General features: G+C 53.4%; 2 protein-coding genes across 2 annotated transcripts in view; one reads left to right on the forward strand and one right to left on the reverse strand.

The window, feature by feature from the left end:
* PAK5 (p21 (RAC1) activated kinase 5) overlaps window positions 1-19065 on the reverse strand; it is a 217688-nt gene that overhangs the window by 179305 nt on the left and 19318 nt on the right. Inside the window, exon 2 of the mRNA XM_077176304.1 lies at window positions 17923-18008. Within this exon, the coding sequence (XP_077032419.1) occupies window positions 17923-18008 (86 nt within the window). The remainder of the gene's footprint in view (window positions 1-17922; window positions 18009-19065) is intronic.
* Window positions 773-5355, forward strand: LOC129117820 (tubulin monoglycylase TTLL3-like). Its single transcript, XM_077176368.1, has 11 exons — window positions 773-782; window positions 1373-1737; window positions 1859-2212; window positions 2357-2485; window positions 2564-2678; window positions 2775-2915; window positions 3114-3282; window positions 3355-3503; window positions 3576-3822; window positions 3915-4347; window positions 4420-5355. The coding sequence occupies exons 1-11, from the start codon at window positions 773-775 to the stop codon at window positions 5353-5355; spliced, it is 3048 nt and encodes a 1015-aa protein (XP_077032483.1).

The following is a 19065-nucleotide window of genomic DNA, read 5'->3' on the forward strand; positions in this document are numbered from 1 at the left end:
TATCAAGTTTTTCCTCTATAGATTATGTTGCTTACACACAATCTTTTGTTGAGGGCTTAGTCTGGAAAAAGATTTATCCTCATGTGATTTCCAGTCTTGGAGCTGGCTCAGTATACTTCAGGGAATAGCCACTGTTGTGACACACACACCTTTTGCAAAGGTGTGGCTTTATAAGGCTTTCTTCACCCCAGCACAAAACTTCTTCCTGGAAGATACATCCCCCTTCTACTCTAGATATGTAGATATGAAGATGGCATTCAGAAAATAGCTAAGACAGCAATGTTCTGAGTTGTCTGTAGAGAGAGTTTACAGCCAGGACTATCACAGTGCCTCATGTACTTCCTTCATGTTCTCCCATTCATTTTCCAAAGTGCGTGTGAGACCTGAAACTGCTTCCACCCCAACAGGCACAGATTATTTTCCTTCTGATTTCTTGAAAGGATAATAATCTCAGTATAATAATCTGTAATCCACTTTTCTCCATTCTCCTGGAGAAAAACGTTCCAGCAGGTCTGGATCCCCCCAACCCCTGCAGCTGAGCCAAGGGGCCTGTCTGTGATGCCAGTTTAACATTGTGACCCCCCTCTGCAGCCAGTAACTGAGGTTCTTGGTAACACATCCCTTGGGGGCAGTCACAGTGAAACAACACTGACTGACCAGTGTGTGATTTTTATCTGCCAGCATAAAACTGCTGCTGGCTGCAGATGATTGTAAATAACAAAAATAGTAGAGCTTCAGTTAAGTCATAGGAGGCAGTGTGGGCAAGGAGCCCATGAACAATCGTAAATGAAACTGCATCTCTGAAAGAAGGAGAAGCAAAGGGGCAATTTGCTGAACAGTAGCCATCAAAATAAAATCAAGCAGCAGTCAGAAATTATACTGTAAGGCAAAACTGTGTTTCTGGCAGAGCTCTGTCATAGAGGTTACCTAGGACAGTTCACAGCCTTCACATGTCCAACGAGGCTTTTCCGGGTTCTTAGTGCAAGGTTGAGCAGCACACCATTCCTTGTGGGATCCTCCACTACCTGTGTCAGGAAGGGATCATCAAAGCTTTCCAGGAACCTCCTGGACTGTCCACACTTTGCTGTGTTGCCTCTCCAGCTGTCAGGGTGGTTAAAGTCCCTCACAAGAGGGGGGAACCAGGACTTGTGTATTGAGGCTGCTTTGAGCACCCTGCATTGTGGCATCACAGTGGTGATGGAATAAGGAGGCTGTGTCCTGTGCAGGACACCCACTGCAGTCCCTAAGGGATGGGGGAATAGGAAAACCTGCTTGGCCTGGAGGAGGCAGAGCCACCCACAGCTCCCCTTGCCATCAGGCTGGCCTGGGACAGTGTGACACAGAGCAGCCCAGCAGGCACCCAGCCCCTCAGCCAGGGGCAGTACCGGAGCAGCTGACACCCCAGTTGCCCCTGGCCCAGCAGGTCAAGGACAAGGGAACAGTGCAGCATCTCGAGGCTGTGGAGTGCAGCTGGGATGCTGGCAGAAGGCTTGGCACGTCCAGAAATGCCATGGCAGGATCCCCAGACGTGGTGAGGCAGAGGCAGACAGGTCAGCATGTTCTCCCCCTCCCTGCCCACCCCGTGGGGCTGGGGACACGGGGGCAGCGGGCTCAGGTGGGGCTGTCCTCACAGGGCAGGTGGCAGCTGCCACCATCGGCTACCACGATGGCCAGCAGTACACGGCTGAGTCGGAGCGGCTCAGGAAGGCCAGGCTGCGCGTGGAGAAGGCCATTAAGGTGAGGGGTTTGATCTCACAGTGCCCCGAGATGGCACATGCTGGCATTTGTGCCCCTGTGGCTCAGCAGAGCCGAGCCGGAGCTCTGGGGAGGGCAGGCTGAGCTGGCTGCTGTCCCGCAGGAGAAGAAGATCTTCACCGTGCACGGCCCCTACCCCGTCATCCGCCGGCTGCTGCGCGCCCGGGGCTGGGTGGAGAGGAAGCTGCCCCTCAATCGCAAGCAACTGAAGCAGAAGCCTGCCGACCAAAGCAAACAGCAGCTGGACAAGGGGGCAAGTGGTGGTGGTGATGAGCAGGGGGAGGCAGTGCTGAACCCGCCCGGTGGGGCACAGCCTTCCTTGGGCACCGCAGAGCCCCTGCAGCACCCATGTTGCACAGCACACGGCAAGGAGAATGAGGGCGAAAGGGAAGATGAAGACGAGAAGGAAGACAAGGAGCAGAGCAGTGAGGACTCTGAAGACATCCATGACCTCATGGTTAGCTAAGGGGGCTAGGGCTGAGCTCTGCCACAGCTCCCCACGTCCTCCCCTGGGACCCTCAGGGGCAGGGCTCAGCCTGGGGTGAGGGGCTGGGGCAGGATGGGGGCTCCCTGGCTCACCCCAGCCCACTCCCTCCCGCAGTCCTTCCTGGTGCAGGACCAGGTGCCAAACTTCCTCTGGACCATTCGCCTGAGCAGCGTTGACCAGGAGCTGCTGCCGAGGATTGAGGTGGTGAACCGCTATCCCCGGCTGGCTGCGCTTTGTACCAAGGTGGGAGCACGGGGGCCTCAGGGAGGGGACACAAGGGGTTCAGGTGTGCAGAAGGAAATGACCAGCTTCTCTAAACAGGAGGGGCTATGCCAAAGCCTGCAAAACCTGTCCTGGTTCGAGCAAGTTGACTTCAACACCTTTTTCCCCCGGTGCTACCGGCTGGGGTTCAAGGATGAGAAGGAAGCCTTCATTGGTGAGCCAGGGGCTGCTGCCCTCCTGTCACCCCTCGTGCTCCAGTCTTCCCATGTCCTGTGCAGGACTGGCTAGGGATGATGCTTTCCTCTTGCAGACGATTTCTGCCTGACAGCAGCTCGCAGCCTTCTCAAACTGGCCCTGCAGAAGGTCGGGGACAGGCCGGTGGGGACAGAGCAGCCCTCAAAACCCGACGAGGTGCTGGGTGAGCGCACGGAGCTGGCTGAGCGGGGCGGAGGCTAGGGATGAAATGGGGAGTTCAGGGCATGTCTGAGGGCTGAGCTTGGAGGCTGAGCCTCTGCTCATGTCTGTGGCTTGGGATCCCTTACTCCGTCCCCTGCCCTAGCTCGAAAGGCACCTGTCCCACAGGAAGGCTCAGGGCTTTGGCCCCAAGGCTGGCGTAGGAGTCATGAATTTCACCTCATGCTGTCCACAGCAGGGCCGCACTCCCCCCTGTATCCCCAGCTGCTGGAGGAAGCTCTGGAGGTCTGTGAGCAGCACCTGGGAGTTCTGGGGCACCAGGACATCGACAGGAGCACCCCGTCGCCCTGCCGGACATGCATCAACTGGGACCGCTTCCTGCCGGAATACTACCGTGTGGCACAGTGGGTGCTGAGCGAGACGGGGCGGGGGGCACGGTGGTGGGGCTGGTGCTGACTCCCCATGTCCCCCCACAGTGAAGGGGCCAGGCTGGAGCTGGGCAGGGAGCAGCAGGAGCGGTGTCAGGAGCTGCTGCAGCGCCTGGAAGAGAAGCTGCCGCAGCTCGGCATAGAGGGCAGCCTCAACGTCTGGATCGTCAAGCCCAGCGCCAAATCCCGCGGCAGGGGTAAGGCTGGGGGAGGCGTGGGGCACACACATCCCTGCGGAGAAGGGGTCCCACCATCCCTGTGTTGCCCAGGCATCGTGTGCGCGGCGCGGCTGGAGGAGGTGCTGGAGCTGGCGCAGAGCTGCGTGGGCACCCCGGCGGGCGTGTGCGAGTGGGTGGTGCAGAAGTACGTGGAGCGGCCGCTGACCATCTTCAACACCAAATTCGACATCCGGCAGTGGTTCTTGGTGACCGACTGGAAGCCACTGACTGTCTGGTTCTACCGAGACTGCTACCTGCGCTTCTGCTCCCGGCCCTTCTCCCTGTGCCACCTGGAGCCGTGAGTGTCCCCCCTGAGCCCCGGCTGGCACTGCCCAGCCCCTCGGTCGGGTCAGTGTCCCCCCTGACTCAGCCCCGCTCTCCCTGTCCCAGCGCCAGGCACCTCTGCAACGTCTCCATCCAGAAGCGGTACAAAACATGGCAGCCGGACCCCCGTGTGCCCCCTGACAAGATCTGGTCCAACAAGCAGTTCCAGGCCCACCTGGCGTGGCTGGGGCAGGCAAACGCTTGGCAGGGGGTGGTGGTGCCCGGCATGAAGGCGGCGATCCTGAACGCCCTGCGCTGCGCCCGGGACGAGGTGGGCTCCCGCAAGGGCAGCTTTGAGCTCTTCGGGGCTGACTTCCTCATCGGGGAGGACCTCCAGCCCTGGCTGCTGGAGATCAACTCCTGCCCCACCATGAGCCCCTCCTCGGCAGTGACGCGCCAGCTGTGTGCCAACGTCCAGCGGGACACGCTGCGCCTCGTGCTCGACCGCAAGGACGACCCCACCTGCTCCATTGGTGCCTTTGAGCTCCTCTACAGGGAGGTAGGCTGGGGACTGGGGACAGCCACCCCCCAGGCACCCTGAGCCCCCACTGCCCCTTGTGTCCTCCTGCAGGCAGCCGTGTCCTCATGTCTGACTGCGGGGCTGAGGCTGATGGTCACGGGCTGTTCCCTGAAGAAGCCCCGGTCGGCAGAGCATCGATCCCAGGACAAGCTCCCCAGCTCTGCACCCTCAGGGAAGAGAGCCACCAAGGTTCCCTGGTCGAGGGTGGCACAGGAAAAGCTCCCCCCTATGGGGCTGCAGGGCAGCCGCTGCCTGCCCAAATCTGACCCTCCAGCACTGCCACGGCCCCCGGACTGCTCTGCTGGGAGCCAGGAGCTGCCATGGCTCCTTCACCTCAATGGGCAGCCCGAGGAAGCTCAGCCCCTGATCAGTAGCCGTTCCATGGATAGAGTGACAGGACCACCAACCCAGGGAGCCACCAGGAGCCCCCAGCGACCCCCAGGTTACTCTGCTGGAGACCAGGAGTTGCCATGGCTCCTTCACCTGGTGGTCGGGCAGCCCCAGGAAGCTCAACCCCAGACAGCTTTGCAGCCGACCACCAGCTGTCCTCTGCACAGGGGGCCTGTGCCACTGCCCCGGGGAGCGACCAGGAGTTCCTGGCTACCTCCGGACGGTTCTGCCAGGAGCCAGGAGCTCCTCCACCTGGCTGGGCAAGCCGAGGATGCTGAGCCTCAGTTAGCTCACCCCCAGGAAGCTCAGCCCCCGATCAATAGCCGTCCCCTGCACAGGTTGTCACCGCGCCAGGAAGCGCCCCGGAGGCCCAGGCGACCCCCAGGGCGCCAAGGATTGCCCCGGCTCAGTCAGCCGGGTGGGCAGCCCCAGGCTGCCCGGCCCCACAGAGCTCTGCCCCCGATCAGTGCCCGTCCCCCGGTGCGGGGGCCTGTGCCACAGCCCCGGGCAGCGCCCAGCAGACCCTGGCGGCCCCCGGGCTGTGCACCGACCCCTGCAGGGCTTCCTGCCAGGCCAGCACGCCTGCCGGCGCTGTGACAGCACCGGGAGCCCAGCCCCTGCCGGGAACAAGAGAACACGGCAGCTCCCCAGGGGATGCAGAGGACCTGGGACACAGAGACACCCCCACGAGGTGACAGCGCCCTGCCCGTCCTGGATGGGCTAACACAGCAGCACCCAGCGGGAACAGGAGCCCAGTGCTGTGCTGCGGTAGCCACCTCAACCTGCATGCCTGCTTCAATAGACTTTCATGAGAAGGAGCCTGGCTTGGACCTTCTGTGTGTGGGGGACGTGGACACAGCTGGGGATGATGCTGCAGGCAGAACCTGGGGCTGCCAGGGCAGCTCCTCTGCTGGCTACAGACACAGGAGGCAGGGAAAGCTGCCTGTGGTGGCCCCTGCCAGGCAGAGCTGTGGCAGCGGTGACATTGCTGCACCCCTGGCAACTGGTGAGGCACAGAGTGCTGGCAGGGCTGGTGCCCCCTGGCACGCCTGGGGCATGGCAGGAGGAATCCCATCCTGTGGGTGTGCCAAGAAAAGAAGGGGGTGTGTGAGCCTGGCAGCAGGAGGGGATTAACGGGCTGGCAAAGGGAAGTCAGGTGTCCTCAGGGGTCCCCTGTGGGCTCCTGGGGCTGCTCAGATGTACAGGAAAGGAGGTGGGGGGAGTGCAGTGGGGCCCTGGGGCAGCACCAGCTCCTGCAGGTTCCTTTTGTGATGAGGTAACCCACCTTGCTACAGAATCCCAGAGTGGCTGGGGTTGGAAGGGACCACAGTGGGTCATTTGGTGCCACCTCCCTGCTCCAGCAGGTGATCCCAGAGCACACGGCACAGGATTGTGTCCAGGCAGTTCTTGAGTGTCTCCAGGGAGGAACATTCCTTAGTGTCTCTGGGGATGTGTTCCAGTGTGTGGAGTGAGTTCTTCCTGACAGCTGGAACTGGCACTGCCAGGGCAGCTCCTGTGCTGGCAGAGAGCACACAGGATCTCGTGGCTCCCCAGTGCTTGTGCCCAGCAGCCCTGTGCCTGCTGCTATCCCCAAGGATGGCTGGGCTGGGCCCCTCCTGCCCTGCTCTGGGCTGGGCAGATGTGACCAGAGCATGGTACATCAGCTGCAGGAAAAGGCTGGTGCTTCTGGCAGAGTTCTGATGTGGAGACTGGAGCTGAGAGAGCCAGCCACTCTGCTGTTAGAGCCAGCTCCTCAGGCCTCCTCTCTGCAAGGGAGTTCTTCCTCACTGGGGAACTCCAGCTGCATTAAGGTCCAGACAGACCATTTTCTGCTGGCTGCAGTCATCAGGGCCACTGGGAGCAAGTGGAAGAGAACCTGGATGCAAGGGGAAAATCAAACTTGGCCAGCAGCAGGGGCTATCTCCTGCATCAGTTTGGATCATGTACCCATGTTGGTGACTAGCCCATGAAAAAGTTGTTTGGCAGGGCAAGTACTGAGGGGGGGACCATCTTCTGTTCCCCTAGGAAATCCTGACTGGCATCATCCTCCTGCCTTCTCATCCCAGCCATAATGGGCTGCAGACTCTCCCAGTCTTCACATGTTACTCCACACAAAGAAAGGAGAAGAGCTGACTTAACTGGCATTTTGATATCTATCACTCAGTCAGAAAACCCAGTGCTCAGAAAACGTTTTTGTGTGACTGGTCAATTCATTCAGATGCCAATGGCCCAGAGGCAGAAGTGGAGCAAACAGAGAGGCTTGGCTGAGCCAGGATGAATCTTTCAAGACTGTCCTCAAGGGTGGCAGTCAGGATGCATTTAGAGACTCCCCTTGTACATCAGAAGTGGAGTAGGAGAGTCTCTTGCATGAGGCAGTGTCAGCAGCATAGGAAGGTTTAAGGGATGTGAGAGCAGGTGTCACAAGGAGAGTCAAAGGATGAAGCTCCAGAACTTAAATGGCATCAGCAGAAATAAGGGTGTTGAACACAGAGCTGGAAGTAAGCTGTGAGAGAGGGAAGGAAACTGCTAATGGAATGGTTATGGAAAAGCTGAGTGATCATTTGATGGGTGGTTTAAAATGGGGCCAAGGGATAGTCAGACAGAGAGAGACCTTGGTAATAGAGAGGAAAGCTCTGCTCTCCCAAGAGACAGATCCTTCTGGGAAGCTGAATCAGTTGTGTGCCAGAAAATTTACTGAGAGCAAGGAAATTTGCAGGTAGGAGTTCAAACAGATTACTACTGTGACTCAGTCTCTTGAGATGAGTAACACAAGCAAAAAATAAATCAAAGGGGGAAACCAGTGCAGAAGAGTTAAGCAGACAGAGAGCAGCAACAACAAAGGAAAGGAGAGATGAACTCTGCACATGTACACAACCTAAGGCCAGAGGAGTTGAATGCTAGTGCTGGTTCACAGGCAGGCTGTCATGTAAGTTTAGCCACACTTTGTGATTTGCCTTTGAGGTTCAAACGCTTGTGAAGCCTCCAAGGATTGTTTCAATCTAACAGAAGTACCTTGGGCTGGCTGCTCTTGCTGCCTCAGAGTGCTTCATGTCCTGCTGGATTCCTGCACACCTACTTGCCTGTTCCATCCGTGCCCCACGAGGCAGCCCTCACACACCTACCCAAACACAAACATGCACAGTGAGTCCCTTCGTGCAGTTCCTTGTTCCCAAGGCTCCCCTAAACTCCCTGGAGTTTCCCCAGCCTGCCTCTGCTATGGCTGTTCAAGGAGGAAGATGTGAGCACAGTCTCCTTGTGCTAGCAAACAGGACATCGAGTCATCACTTTGATACCACCACAGCTTCAGTAAAAGGCACAAAATAACATTTATGTGATAAAAATCCCTCTCACCTCTGTCCTCAGATTAATCTTACAGGTGGCCTACATCAGTACATGTGTTTTTCCCAATTTATCATATATTTTACTAAGTATGTATTTATGACTGAAATACAAGAACCTGCTTTTCCCTCCCCATTTTCAACACATTTACCATTCGTTTGGGTTTTTCTGAAAGGCAACTTGCAACACAAATACTGTTCTAGTCCCAGTAATCTGTGCTCATACGCTAGTGGAAAACAGACAGAAATTCCACCAAGTGGAATTCCCAGGCTGCTGTAAGCACAATGGAGTTAATAAATACACTTACAGCTTAGGACTTTTGAATGGCTCCTGAATAACCAGCTTTATCAATTGTTTGAGACTGAATCCCAGGAAATTAAATTTAGCATTACTACTGCCACAAATCTCTTGCCACAGCTCCAAGGAACACCTCATTTATAATATCAAACCAGGGAAGACTCTCAGTAAGAGGAATTGTATTGATTTAAATGGGCTGGAGGAAGGAGCATTCCCTTATCCCTAAGTAAGGGCTTCACTTCCTGCTCCCAAAATGAACTTGACTGGGGCAAGGCTAAATCATGGTGTGTTGGCATTATAGCCCATGGAGACCTCCTGGAAGAAGGCAGGGGGAAAAAAATAAAATAAAGTGGCAGAGTATTTGTTGTGTGTGATATTACAGAAGGATGGGGCTAATAAATCCTCTCCTAGTAGCAGCAGTGCCTGTACAGCCCAACAGCTCTCCTGTGGCACAGGGATTGCAGGGAAATCCAACACTCTGGAGCTGCTACAGCCTGTGACATGCTGCTTACAGAGGAAACAGAGCCCAGGGACCCCCAAAGGCAGGGGAGCTGTAGAAACACAGACAACAGTCTAAAAAGAGGAATCTGTTAGTTTTGTGCAATGCAGCTCCTAGCTGGTGACTAAGGATGCCAGAAGAAGCCTGGCATATCACAGGGAATTGCTGTTGAGCTGTGCAGCCATTACACAGGACCAACAGAAACATTCACAAGAGCCAGAAGTAGCTTCAAATTGCCTGTTAATTCTAGATGCCTGTCAGCAGTTGTTATCTGATGGGCCAGAGTGAGCTGGCATCTTCTACAGAGGAAAAAAAGAAATCAAATCTGTCCATTACTTAAAAGAAATAGCTAAAGAATCATTTCATCATGACTTTCATCCCCTTTGCCTCTTAGCCCCCCTTCACAATGGCTGGTTCCTGCTGGCAGCACTCCCTCTGAGCTTGCTGGAGCTCTTGGCCCTGCTCTTCCCCAGCACTCACCCTGTCCCAGCCAGGTGTATCTTTACACTGGTGAAGGTGCAGGGCCCCCTCCCAGCTGCCTTCAGCTGCCTGTGAATTGCCAGCAGCTGGGGCATCCCCTCCCAGCCTGAGCATTCAGTGCTTTCTCCTGTCACCGTGTGCCTCTGAAAGCTTTAAAGCTTTCCTGGGTGAACAGATTTGAATTTATTGGTAAACAAGGAATATCCACCTCTGACAGTCAAACCTGTGTGTGCTGACAGGCACCATCAGCATTTGAAACACTGATTTGCATCTTTTTGTAAATGAGTTTGCTGGGGCTAGGCTTGTGCAGTGTGCTTTCAGTGTGGGAGGAAGCTTTACCTGAATGTAAAAATATTCGGTGAAAAGGAATTTCAGAGATGTGTGTTGCTCTGCTTACAAAAACCAATTCTAATGTGACCCTTCAGCAGTCACAGCAGGATCTGAAAACTGCTGAAATATGGTCATTTTAAATAAAATTTTCATGGGGTTTGTAATCAAAACTTTTCAACTGACCATTTTCTGTCAGGCTCAGGATAGGGTTGTAAATTAAAAAAAAAACCAAACAAACAACAACCTCAAAAAGAAACAAACAAAAAACCAAAACCAAACCCTTTCATGCTTAATATCTCTGTTCTGACATACTTTTGAGACTTAGCATCAATAGTTTTCACTAGAATGAATAACAGCAAATCTGTGGGCTTTGGGCAGTTCTGTTTCCTTGACTTTATTTGCATGCTTATCCAGTCAGGGAAGACAAACAATTGCTCGTGACAGGTCTGACCCATCAGCACCAAACATTCAGCTGCAGGGCTGAATGTAAACTACTGCCTCTTTACAGGGAGTGCTGGCAGCAGTCTCAGGAGCTCGGGAGGGGCTGCATCTCTCCAAACGCTGACACAAGAGTGGGTTTGGTGCAAATCCCCACTGAGGAGCTCTTCTTGCTTTGGTCCTGCTGCTCCCTGGGGAGCCTTGGGGTGCCATTGCACATGTGCTGAGAGCAGGGTAAAGCAAGATCCTTGCTAGACTCCTAGATTTAAAATCCTGCCTGAACCTTCAGAAGAGTTTTCTGAGATGTCATAAACACCATTCAACCCCCCACACCTCCCAGTTCATTTATCTCACACTCTGTGCCTTGGGGCCTGGCTTGGTACCATGTGCAACACACCTGAGAGACTGTCCACAGCCCTGTCCTTGGTTTATCCTCAGCCACTGACATTTTCAGTCTCAAACTCAGCTGCAGCAAGAAGCTGAGTCCAGTTCAGGTATGGAGCTCCAGACTCAACATCTGCTCGGGAATCTTGTGTTAAAGGGGCACTAGAATAACAAACAACAACTCGGCAGGTCAAGCTTCAGTAGCACACCTCATCTCCTGCCTCTCCTTCGTGCTTTGAAGAGCTGCACATTCCCTCCCTGCATCTCCCTTCCTCCTGGTCAGGAGCACTGCCAAGGCCTCCTAAGAGTGTGGAAAGAGGAGAAGGAAGGATGGCACCCTGGCAAACACCATTATGGCACAGCAATGCAAAAAGACCATTCTCCTTGCTTCAGTAGTAAAAAAATGCCTTCTAATTCCAAAAGGCTTACACTACAGCAGCTGAGACATCAGTACTGTTTCACTGGGTTCTCTGCCCAGGGTCCTGACAACATTCAGAAATTTGCCTGGAAGCAATAAACTAAGCCAAAAAAATTACAGCACAAGTGAAAGGCTCAATTGAAAGTCACATCCAAACAGGCAAGACACAGTGCCAAAGCAGTCAGCAGCCTGGTGGATATTTTAGGCTATTTAATCCTTCAAATATATGCCAAGTATCTACCTGGAAGTCCTCAGCAGGCAGCTTTGCTTCAGTGAGGGGCTCACTCCAAAGGAAGGTAGATGCCTTCCTTCCACTGGAGCTTCTAATAACATCAAGTTAAATAATTATTTAATACTAATAAATGCAATACCACACAAATAATTGGATCCCTACCAGTCCTGTTTTGGGGAGGCTCCCCCATCCATAGAGCTGAATTACTTTGTGAAGACATCACCCGTGTTTGGGGTCTGTTCCTGGGGGCTGGGGCACAGTGGTGGTGATGGCACAGGGGGGCACAGGGGTGGTTTGCCCACATGCCATGAATAAAAGTCACTGTCAGGGCAAAGAATCCCCCCACAAGGCTTTTGCCTCGGCTGAGCAAGAGGGACCCAGCATTTTGCACGCTCTATTTTCTTCCCAGCCCAGAGCAGCACTTGGGGCACCGCTGTCAATCTGAGCTGCTTTTCGCCTTCCTTGCGAATATTTATCTGCGACATTTTCCCCGTGGGGGCAGCTGACAGGAGACGGGTCCTGGTGCAGAGCACAGCCCGAGGACAGAGCTGTGTTTGCGTTCCTCCAAGGGCAGCAGCGGTGCAGGGCCGAGCCCGGCAGCGCCCGGCTGGCGGGGGACAGCACCCAGCCCCGCGGGCTGCTCTCCATCACTCCCAGGAGCCAGCGGGACAGCACCCAGCCCCGCGGGCTGCTCTCCATCACTCGGGGGAGCCGGCGGGACAGCACCCAGCCCCGCGGGCTGCTCTCCATCACTCGGGGGAGCGGCGGGACAGCACCCAGCCCCGCGGGCTGCTCTCCATCACTCGGGGGAGCGGCGGGACAGCACCCAGCCCCGCGGGCTGCTCTCCATCACTCGGGGGAGCGGCGGGACAGCACCCAGCCCCGCGGGCTGCTCTCCATCACTCGGGGGAGCGGCGGGACAGCACCCAGCCCCGCGGGCTGCTCTCCATCACTCCCGCAGCCGGCGGGACAGCACCCAGCCCCGCGGGCTGCTCTCCATCACTCCCAGGAGCCGGCGGGACAGCACCCAGCCCCGCGGGCTGCTGCTCTCCATCACTCCAGCAGCCGGCGGGACAGCACCCAGCCCCGCGGGCTGCTCTCCATCACTCCCAGGAGCCGGCGGGACAGCACCCAGCCCCGCGGGCTGCTCTCCATCACTCCCAGGAGGGGTTTCTGCTGTCTCTGGCACTGCTTCAGGGCTTTCGCTGCAGTTTTCTGCCGATCTCTGCTGCCCTCTGCTGATGCGCAGCCGAGGCAGAGAGGAGAAGCCTCCTGAGGAACCAAAGCCTCGGTCTTGTGCAGCAAAATCTCACTCTCAGCCTCATTAAAACTCCAGCGCAGCACAGCTGGTTTTTCTTCTTTGTCCCCAACACGAACCCTAAAGTCACTCGATGAAAGATTTCTTGTCTAGTAACACCACAGGGAATTCACTGAGAAGCTAATTCATCCTTATTACCTCATGTTGGGTAAATACTGGTTTAATCAATTTACAGACTTCAGTATTAATTAAAAAAAAAAAAAAAAAGAAAAATAAGATGAGGGTTAAAGACACTTGAATTTCTCTTTGTATCAGGAGCTGTTCTGAGAAACTTAGCCCTGCCCCATCCACTGCTGCTTACAACCCCACATTTAGATCAGACATCAATTTTCCATCACCAGCTCAGGGAAGGGGCTACCCCTCAGAGGGTCTTGCCCAGACCTTGTGCACAGCTCCGGGGAAAAACCCAAGGGAGGATATTCTCTGATCCCTGCCAGATGCAATTTCCAAATAAGTTAAGACAAAAGCTGCCTTTCTCATGGAGATAAATGCTGTGGCAAGCGAGCAGGGATGGACCCAGACTGCTGCATATTCCAACAGGCTTCATTTTCTCCCGAGCTCTGCTGTTCCCATCACCTGCTGCAAAACAGATTTTTAAATCACTCACAGACTGCTCTGCCTCTGCTGCATGCTCTCAGACCAGTTGAGAGGAGAGGGCAATCCCCATTAGGCAGGCTCCTGGCTGAAGAGGCAGCTCTGCTTCAAGCCTGCTCCTCCACTGCCTCTCAGCATCCTCCTGGACAATCTCCACGGCTCAGTGCTGCTCCCCAGGGCCCAGAGGGAAATGCTTCCCCTAAAGCACCTGCCAGAGAGCTGAAAACTGCCAGCAGGCTATTCCTATGGCACTTCACTCGGTCACGGTAGGGAGGCAATGCAGCCCTGTGGATAACTCACCGACCCAGAAACCCAGCCCCTGTTTCTCTGCTGCATCTCTAGGAACGAGCGCTCCCTTCCTCCATGCTTGAATTGCCGCCTCTGCAAAGAGAGGGCATCCTTTCCCCCGTAAAGCAGCGTGAGAGCTGTTGGTAACAAGATTTATGATTATTGAGGAGTTATTGAGTACAGCTTTTAGATCCCGCTCCATTGATTTTGCCTCACAGACTCGGTGGCTCCTGCCGCCATTACCGGTGAACTCACACCGGCCCTCCGGTACCTCCTGGCCATGGTGGTTGTGCAGGAGGATCCTGGCACTCAGAGCTGCTCAGAGAGCCATGGTCACAGGGCATTTACAGGCCAAACTAGAGCTTGGATATAACCTTGTTGTATCTTTCTTGTTGTATCACCCCCTTGGAGGGGGTGCTTGCAACAAGCATAAACCACAACCATCAGTGTTGTGTTTAACTCATGTGATGCTTAAGAGGGTGAAACAGCTTTCTCTGATAAGCCCTGTGAAAAGTAAACAGTGAATGTAGATCCTAAAGCGGGCTACTCCTCATCAGTCCTGCTGCTTCTATGGCTTGTGGCCAGTTCAACAGCCCTTGTGAACTCTGCTGCCCTGTGCTGTCCTGCTCTGCAGTCCCAGGGAAGCGATGAGTTATGCACTGGAGGGTTTCTCTGAGCTAATGCCTATTTTGATCCATAATGAGTCATTTTAAACAACTGTGCTGCAGGGCAGAGGGAGGTGCCTTGTCCAGGTCACGGTGTCTGGGTTTAGGTGAGGAGATAGGTTAAATAGCAGGTAAATGCACCTTCTGCCTCCAAGGCAGTCCTAGGCTGCGTTATTTGGAAGCAATTTTCCTTCACTATTTGACTCAGTGTGATTAACAGCTAATAATTTAAAAAATTAAAAATCAAGCCAATGTGTCAGAAACAGACTGCCTGATCATCCTTTGCGTGTGGATGTGTCTGAGCACACGAGGGACCAAGGGCCTGAGTCACTGAAGGGGAAGGTCTCAGGAAGCCCACGTCAACATCAAATCATTCAGCAGCATTTCTGCTTTGTTTATGCAGTTGTCATTTGGCCACAGTCACAAAACCAAGTCTCCCTTCAAGTAGCTGAGCTGCCAGTTTGTGGTTCACTATGAAACAGCACAAACCCAGGGTGAGTGCTACCTGTGCTTTGCCTCCCATGTCCCCCATAGCTGAATTAAACCGGGTAGGTTGGGAGACAATGCTGCAGGATTTTCCATTTCCTAATCCTAGCAGAGACAGCAAGCCACCCCCAAACAGATCATCCTACCCTAACATTGCTTTGAAACCCAAATCAAAACCCAGGCAGGAGGTCAGTACTCCATTCTAGACCCCAAAGCCAGGTTTTCATTCAAACACTTTGTTTTACTCCAAATCCCATTCAAAAAGCCACACTGGACAGACAGTGTCTGCAGACAGGAGACATGAAAAATGCCATGAGGGGAGGTTGTGGCCATTGGAGCCTCTCTACATCACCTCTGGGGCCTTTGGTGTTCAGGATGCAAATAATCATCACTGAACTGCACTGACAGATTTGGATTTTCATTTACTTGGAGAGAATGGCCAGTCCTTAATAAGGTAATTAAAGGTCCTCTTTTATAACCCAGCACAAGACATTTTCTGTCTCCTGGCTAGTGCCCAGTGTGACCAAGTTCAGCTAAACACGCTGACAATGAGCATCCATTTTCCCTCACGTTTATTGCCCAGGTTTTAAAGCAGTGCGCTGCTGCTGCAGGGATGCTCCCGGGAGCTCAGAGCTGCTGGGGCTGGCTCCCAGCTCGGCTCGCTGCGCTCTGCCGGCGCTCGGGGAGCCCTTCCCGGCCGCCCGTCCGTCTGTCCAGCGGGAGATGGCAGCTTCCGCCCCGGACTGCGGCAGCGCCCGGAGCCAGGTGCGAGCCAGCCGGGCCGGAACCCTGTCAAAGGCTGGGCTTGGAGCCGCTCCAGCAGCGCTCCTTAGCGCTGCGCTAATTAATCTATCACAGGGCTGTCGGGAGCGCACGCTCATTGCCCGCCGGCCGCTGGAGAGGGGCTGGGGAAGCTGGGATGCTGGAGCTGCTTGCTTTATTTAACTCCAGATCTTTTTGCCTTCCTACGGCAGCAGCTTTTTGCCTGTTCCTCTCTAACGCTCTTTGTCACAGCCCCGGGCATCACAACAACTTTGATTTCTTAAAGACAGACACAAACTACATTTGTGCTGAATTATTTTTACCCATAGATATCACAGATGTGAAGACAGTACAAGGAGTGAGAATGTTTTAACAAAACCAACCTGCCACACCTCAGACCCGGCATTTCAAGATGCCTATGAATAATCTGGAGATTTCAGGTCAGCCAAAAGGCTGTTAAATTGTATCCATGAGCATCTCTTCTGAATTTCTAGTATATGGCGGATGACAAAAGCACAGTGGCCTCTCCCCTGCTGTCATCTTTGCTGGAAAAAAGTCTCTCAGTTTCTGCTACCTGCTGTCATCCTTCTTTTGGCTTTGCTTTATCCCTCATGCCCTCCGCCTCATAACAACTGAAATCTGTGTGGCCTGCCTTGTTTCATCTCTTTTCTGCATATCTCCAAGCCTGCCCCTTCCCAAACAGGCACCCCACTGGTTTTCTCCTCTGCTCTAAGTGGTGTTTCTGCTACATCACTTCCAGCTCCGTGTGCTTCTCCCTCTTGCATCTGCCTCCTCCTCCCCACAGTTATCTTCTTTTTTTGGCCCTCCCTTCACTAAAACAGGCAATATTCCTACACTGGAGGAAGTGCTCAGCACAGTCCTTGGGCAGGGTTTTGAATTCCCATTGCTCACAGAGTCTCCTTCAGTTACCCAAAAGGGAGCTAAGCAGATAAGTTTTCAGCTGCCAGAGAGCAAAAGTCCTCAGGAGGATTCTCTATTTCTGTCGAGAGCTTCTCCATTGCTACAACCACATACCCAGATCATATATCCTAATATTTTTCCATGGGAAAAGACAAGTCAGCCAGAACCTTGTGACTTTCAAAAAGCAATCACTTATTATCTCACTGTTGCAACCAGGAATGCCTCGAGGAAACTTGTACTGCTGAATGCAGCCCGGGCACCAACAAAGATTTCTTGTTGGCAGGATTAAAATCTGCACTCGTGCTGCCAAAATGCAAATGCCACTGTGAGCCAGCTGAGAGCACACTGCAGTTCCAACCCTTTAAATAATCCAGATGTGTGATTGACTGGTGTAGCTCACTCTGTGTGTTGGGTTCCCAGCTGCAGGTCAGAGCAGCAGGACGTGCCTGGAGCGTGTGTCAACACCAACCTACGCACAGTTAGCAGGGGCTGCTGGCACACAGGAGGAAGCAGGTTTGGCAATTGCCACCAGGCTGTATTTCTGAAAAGCCAAACACCGCAGACAGCATTTCCCTGGGGAGCTCAGGAGCTCTGATCCTTACAGCTCCACAAAGCACAGGGGGCAGCAAAGCCAGCCATCACTGCTGGTGTAAGGTGCTACAGCCACTCTGAGCCACAGCTCTTCTTTCCCAGCCCTGGGTTTGATCATGCTCTGCAGACATGAGGGAGCACAATGCTCCAAGGCCAAAACATCAGCACAGAGTGAAATGATCTTGGCTTCCTGCTTCCAAGGAAGCTCAAGACTCCCACCTTAGTAGGAGTGGTGGCTCCCAAAGCTCTGTGATCTGCAGGACCAGACCAGCTCCATTCAAGCTGGTTGGATTTGGCCCCTCCTGCTCTCACTTGCCAGGATCTGTCCCCACTTTGAGCCCAGCACGAGAGGACAAGGACACTCAGCTCTGGGAGATCAAGTCACCCCTGTGGCCAGCACAGTGCAGGTGCCAGGCTGGGGTGGGTGGCAGAGTGTGGAAAACCACACACAAGGACTTGGCAAGCCATGAGAGCACAGCAGCTTTAGCTGGAAATTGCAACCCTCCCTTGCAGTGGAAGGATATGTGCCATGAGCATTTTCCAGAGCCCTGGATCTCCACCCTTCTGCACTGACACCCTCTCCAGCACATGCTGCCACAGGGGAAGGTGCACCCCTGCAACCATGCCCCAGCTCCACCTCCCTTTGAAGGTGTGATCCCAAGGATGACAAGGATAACAGACATCTCCAAACTGCCTGGCTTAGATCAGACTCTGTTTGCCCAACTACATACTGTGAAAAGGTACCAAGAAAATCCCTTCTGGAGATTGGCTGCAAACTGCCATATACATCATCTACATTTACATATACGTGTAAAAGCTTAATATATATGTAAACTATATTTTTATACAAACATATGTTAAAGCCTTTGGTAGGGTTGAATGATCCCCACAGGCTGAGCTATTTGAATTTCTCAGGGAAAGACTTAAGCTTAACATCCTTAGTGCAGCCTAAGATATTTATATGAAAAAAAAAATTAATATTTTTCAATAGTTGAAATTCTTAAGGCCTTAATCAGGTTAGAGGGATTTAGAAGTAAGATCAATATCTCATCACACGGAATATAGAAATGGCTTTTTTCTAACTGCCTACAATAATGATTTGAAAAGGAAAGAAAATCCTACCATTTTAGCAGACTTCTCCAAGTCCACATGAGACACAGTGTGCCACCCTTCTAGTTTCCAAAGCTCTGTGGCATTCCAAGGCATTCCTGCAGAAAAGAGATGTATTTTTATGGTAATCGTTTTGACACCTTTGACATTGTTTTGTAACTACCTTGGATCCCAATGTGCTTCACAAAGCTGCAGGGAGAGGTGAGGGCTGACGAGTCTAAATTTAAGGAGCAGGAAACCTGACTCACTGCTGGCACTGCCAGGGGCTCCCTGCAGGAGCGGGTAAATCACCCGGGGTGGTGTCTGCAGCACCCAGCCTCGGCCTGGAGCCCTTCTCCCTGCAGCCATCAGCTTCAGGAGACATTTCCTGGGAGCAGGAGAGGATGAGAAAGCTGGCAGCGTCCCTGAGTGCCTCCATCAGCTGCTGCAGTGTGTCCTCACCCACCTTCCATCGCCACACAAGGAAGGGTGACCCAGCCTGTGGGTGCCAGGCTGACCAAAGATCCGTGTGACTGTTGTGTGGGCAGGCCAAACCTAAACTTTGTGCTTTGCTTTAGGCAACCTGTTCTAAACAACAGTGAAAACTAACCCTTCAAAACAGGCAAATAGCCTTTTCAACCACTATTAAAAATCTGGGGGTATTTTTAGTTTCTGCTCCAAGCACTCTACATTTCTAATGGTAAACTAGGAAAGGGGAGAGTATATGGAGATACCTGGGTTTGGATAAAAAGCTGTATTCAATTTTCAGAGATCCAGGTGTTGTTTAGTAACCTCTGAAAATGTGTTACTGTTGAAAATGGAAACATTTTGATGACCATTTTAAAAAGACCATGAGAAACCTAGAGATGCCTTTTCTCTGGCCCTGCCCTCAGCTGGGACAATCCCTGACTGCCTGGGACCACGAGAGCTGTGGAGCATCACCCTACAAGCAGCCACAAGAGCCTCTGGGTCAATGCATGTCTCAGTGGCAGTGTTTGTATCTGACAAATTCTCTGCTCATGACACTCACATGTCGTGGTGACCCTTTCTTTGCTATGCTACGAGCAGCAATCAGAGAGGCCTTTCTGAAGGGAGGAAACTGTGGTGAGTGAGGATAACATCTGCAAGGTGATGCTGCTGCTAAGATTTCCACACTGTGACTTCTGCCACATGCAG

Source organism: Agelaius phoeniceus, chromosome 3 (genome assembly GCF_051311805.1).
Source record: "Agelaius phoeniceus isolate bAgePho1 chromosome 3, bAgePho1.hap1, whole genome shotgun sequence".
NCBI classification, from domain to species: Eukaryota; Metazoa; Chordata; class Aves; order Passeriformes; family Icteridae; genus Agelaius; species Agelaius phoeniceus.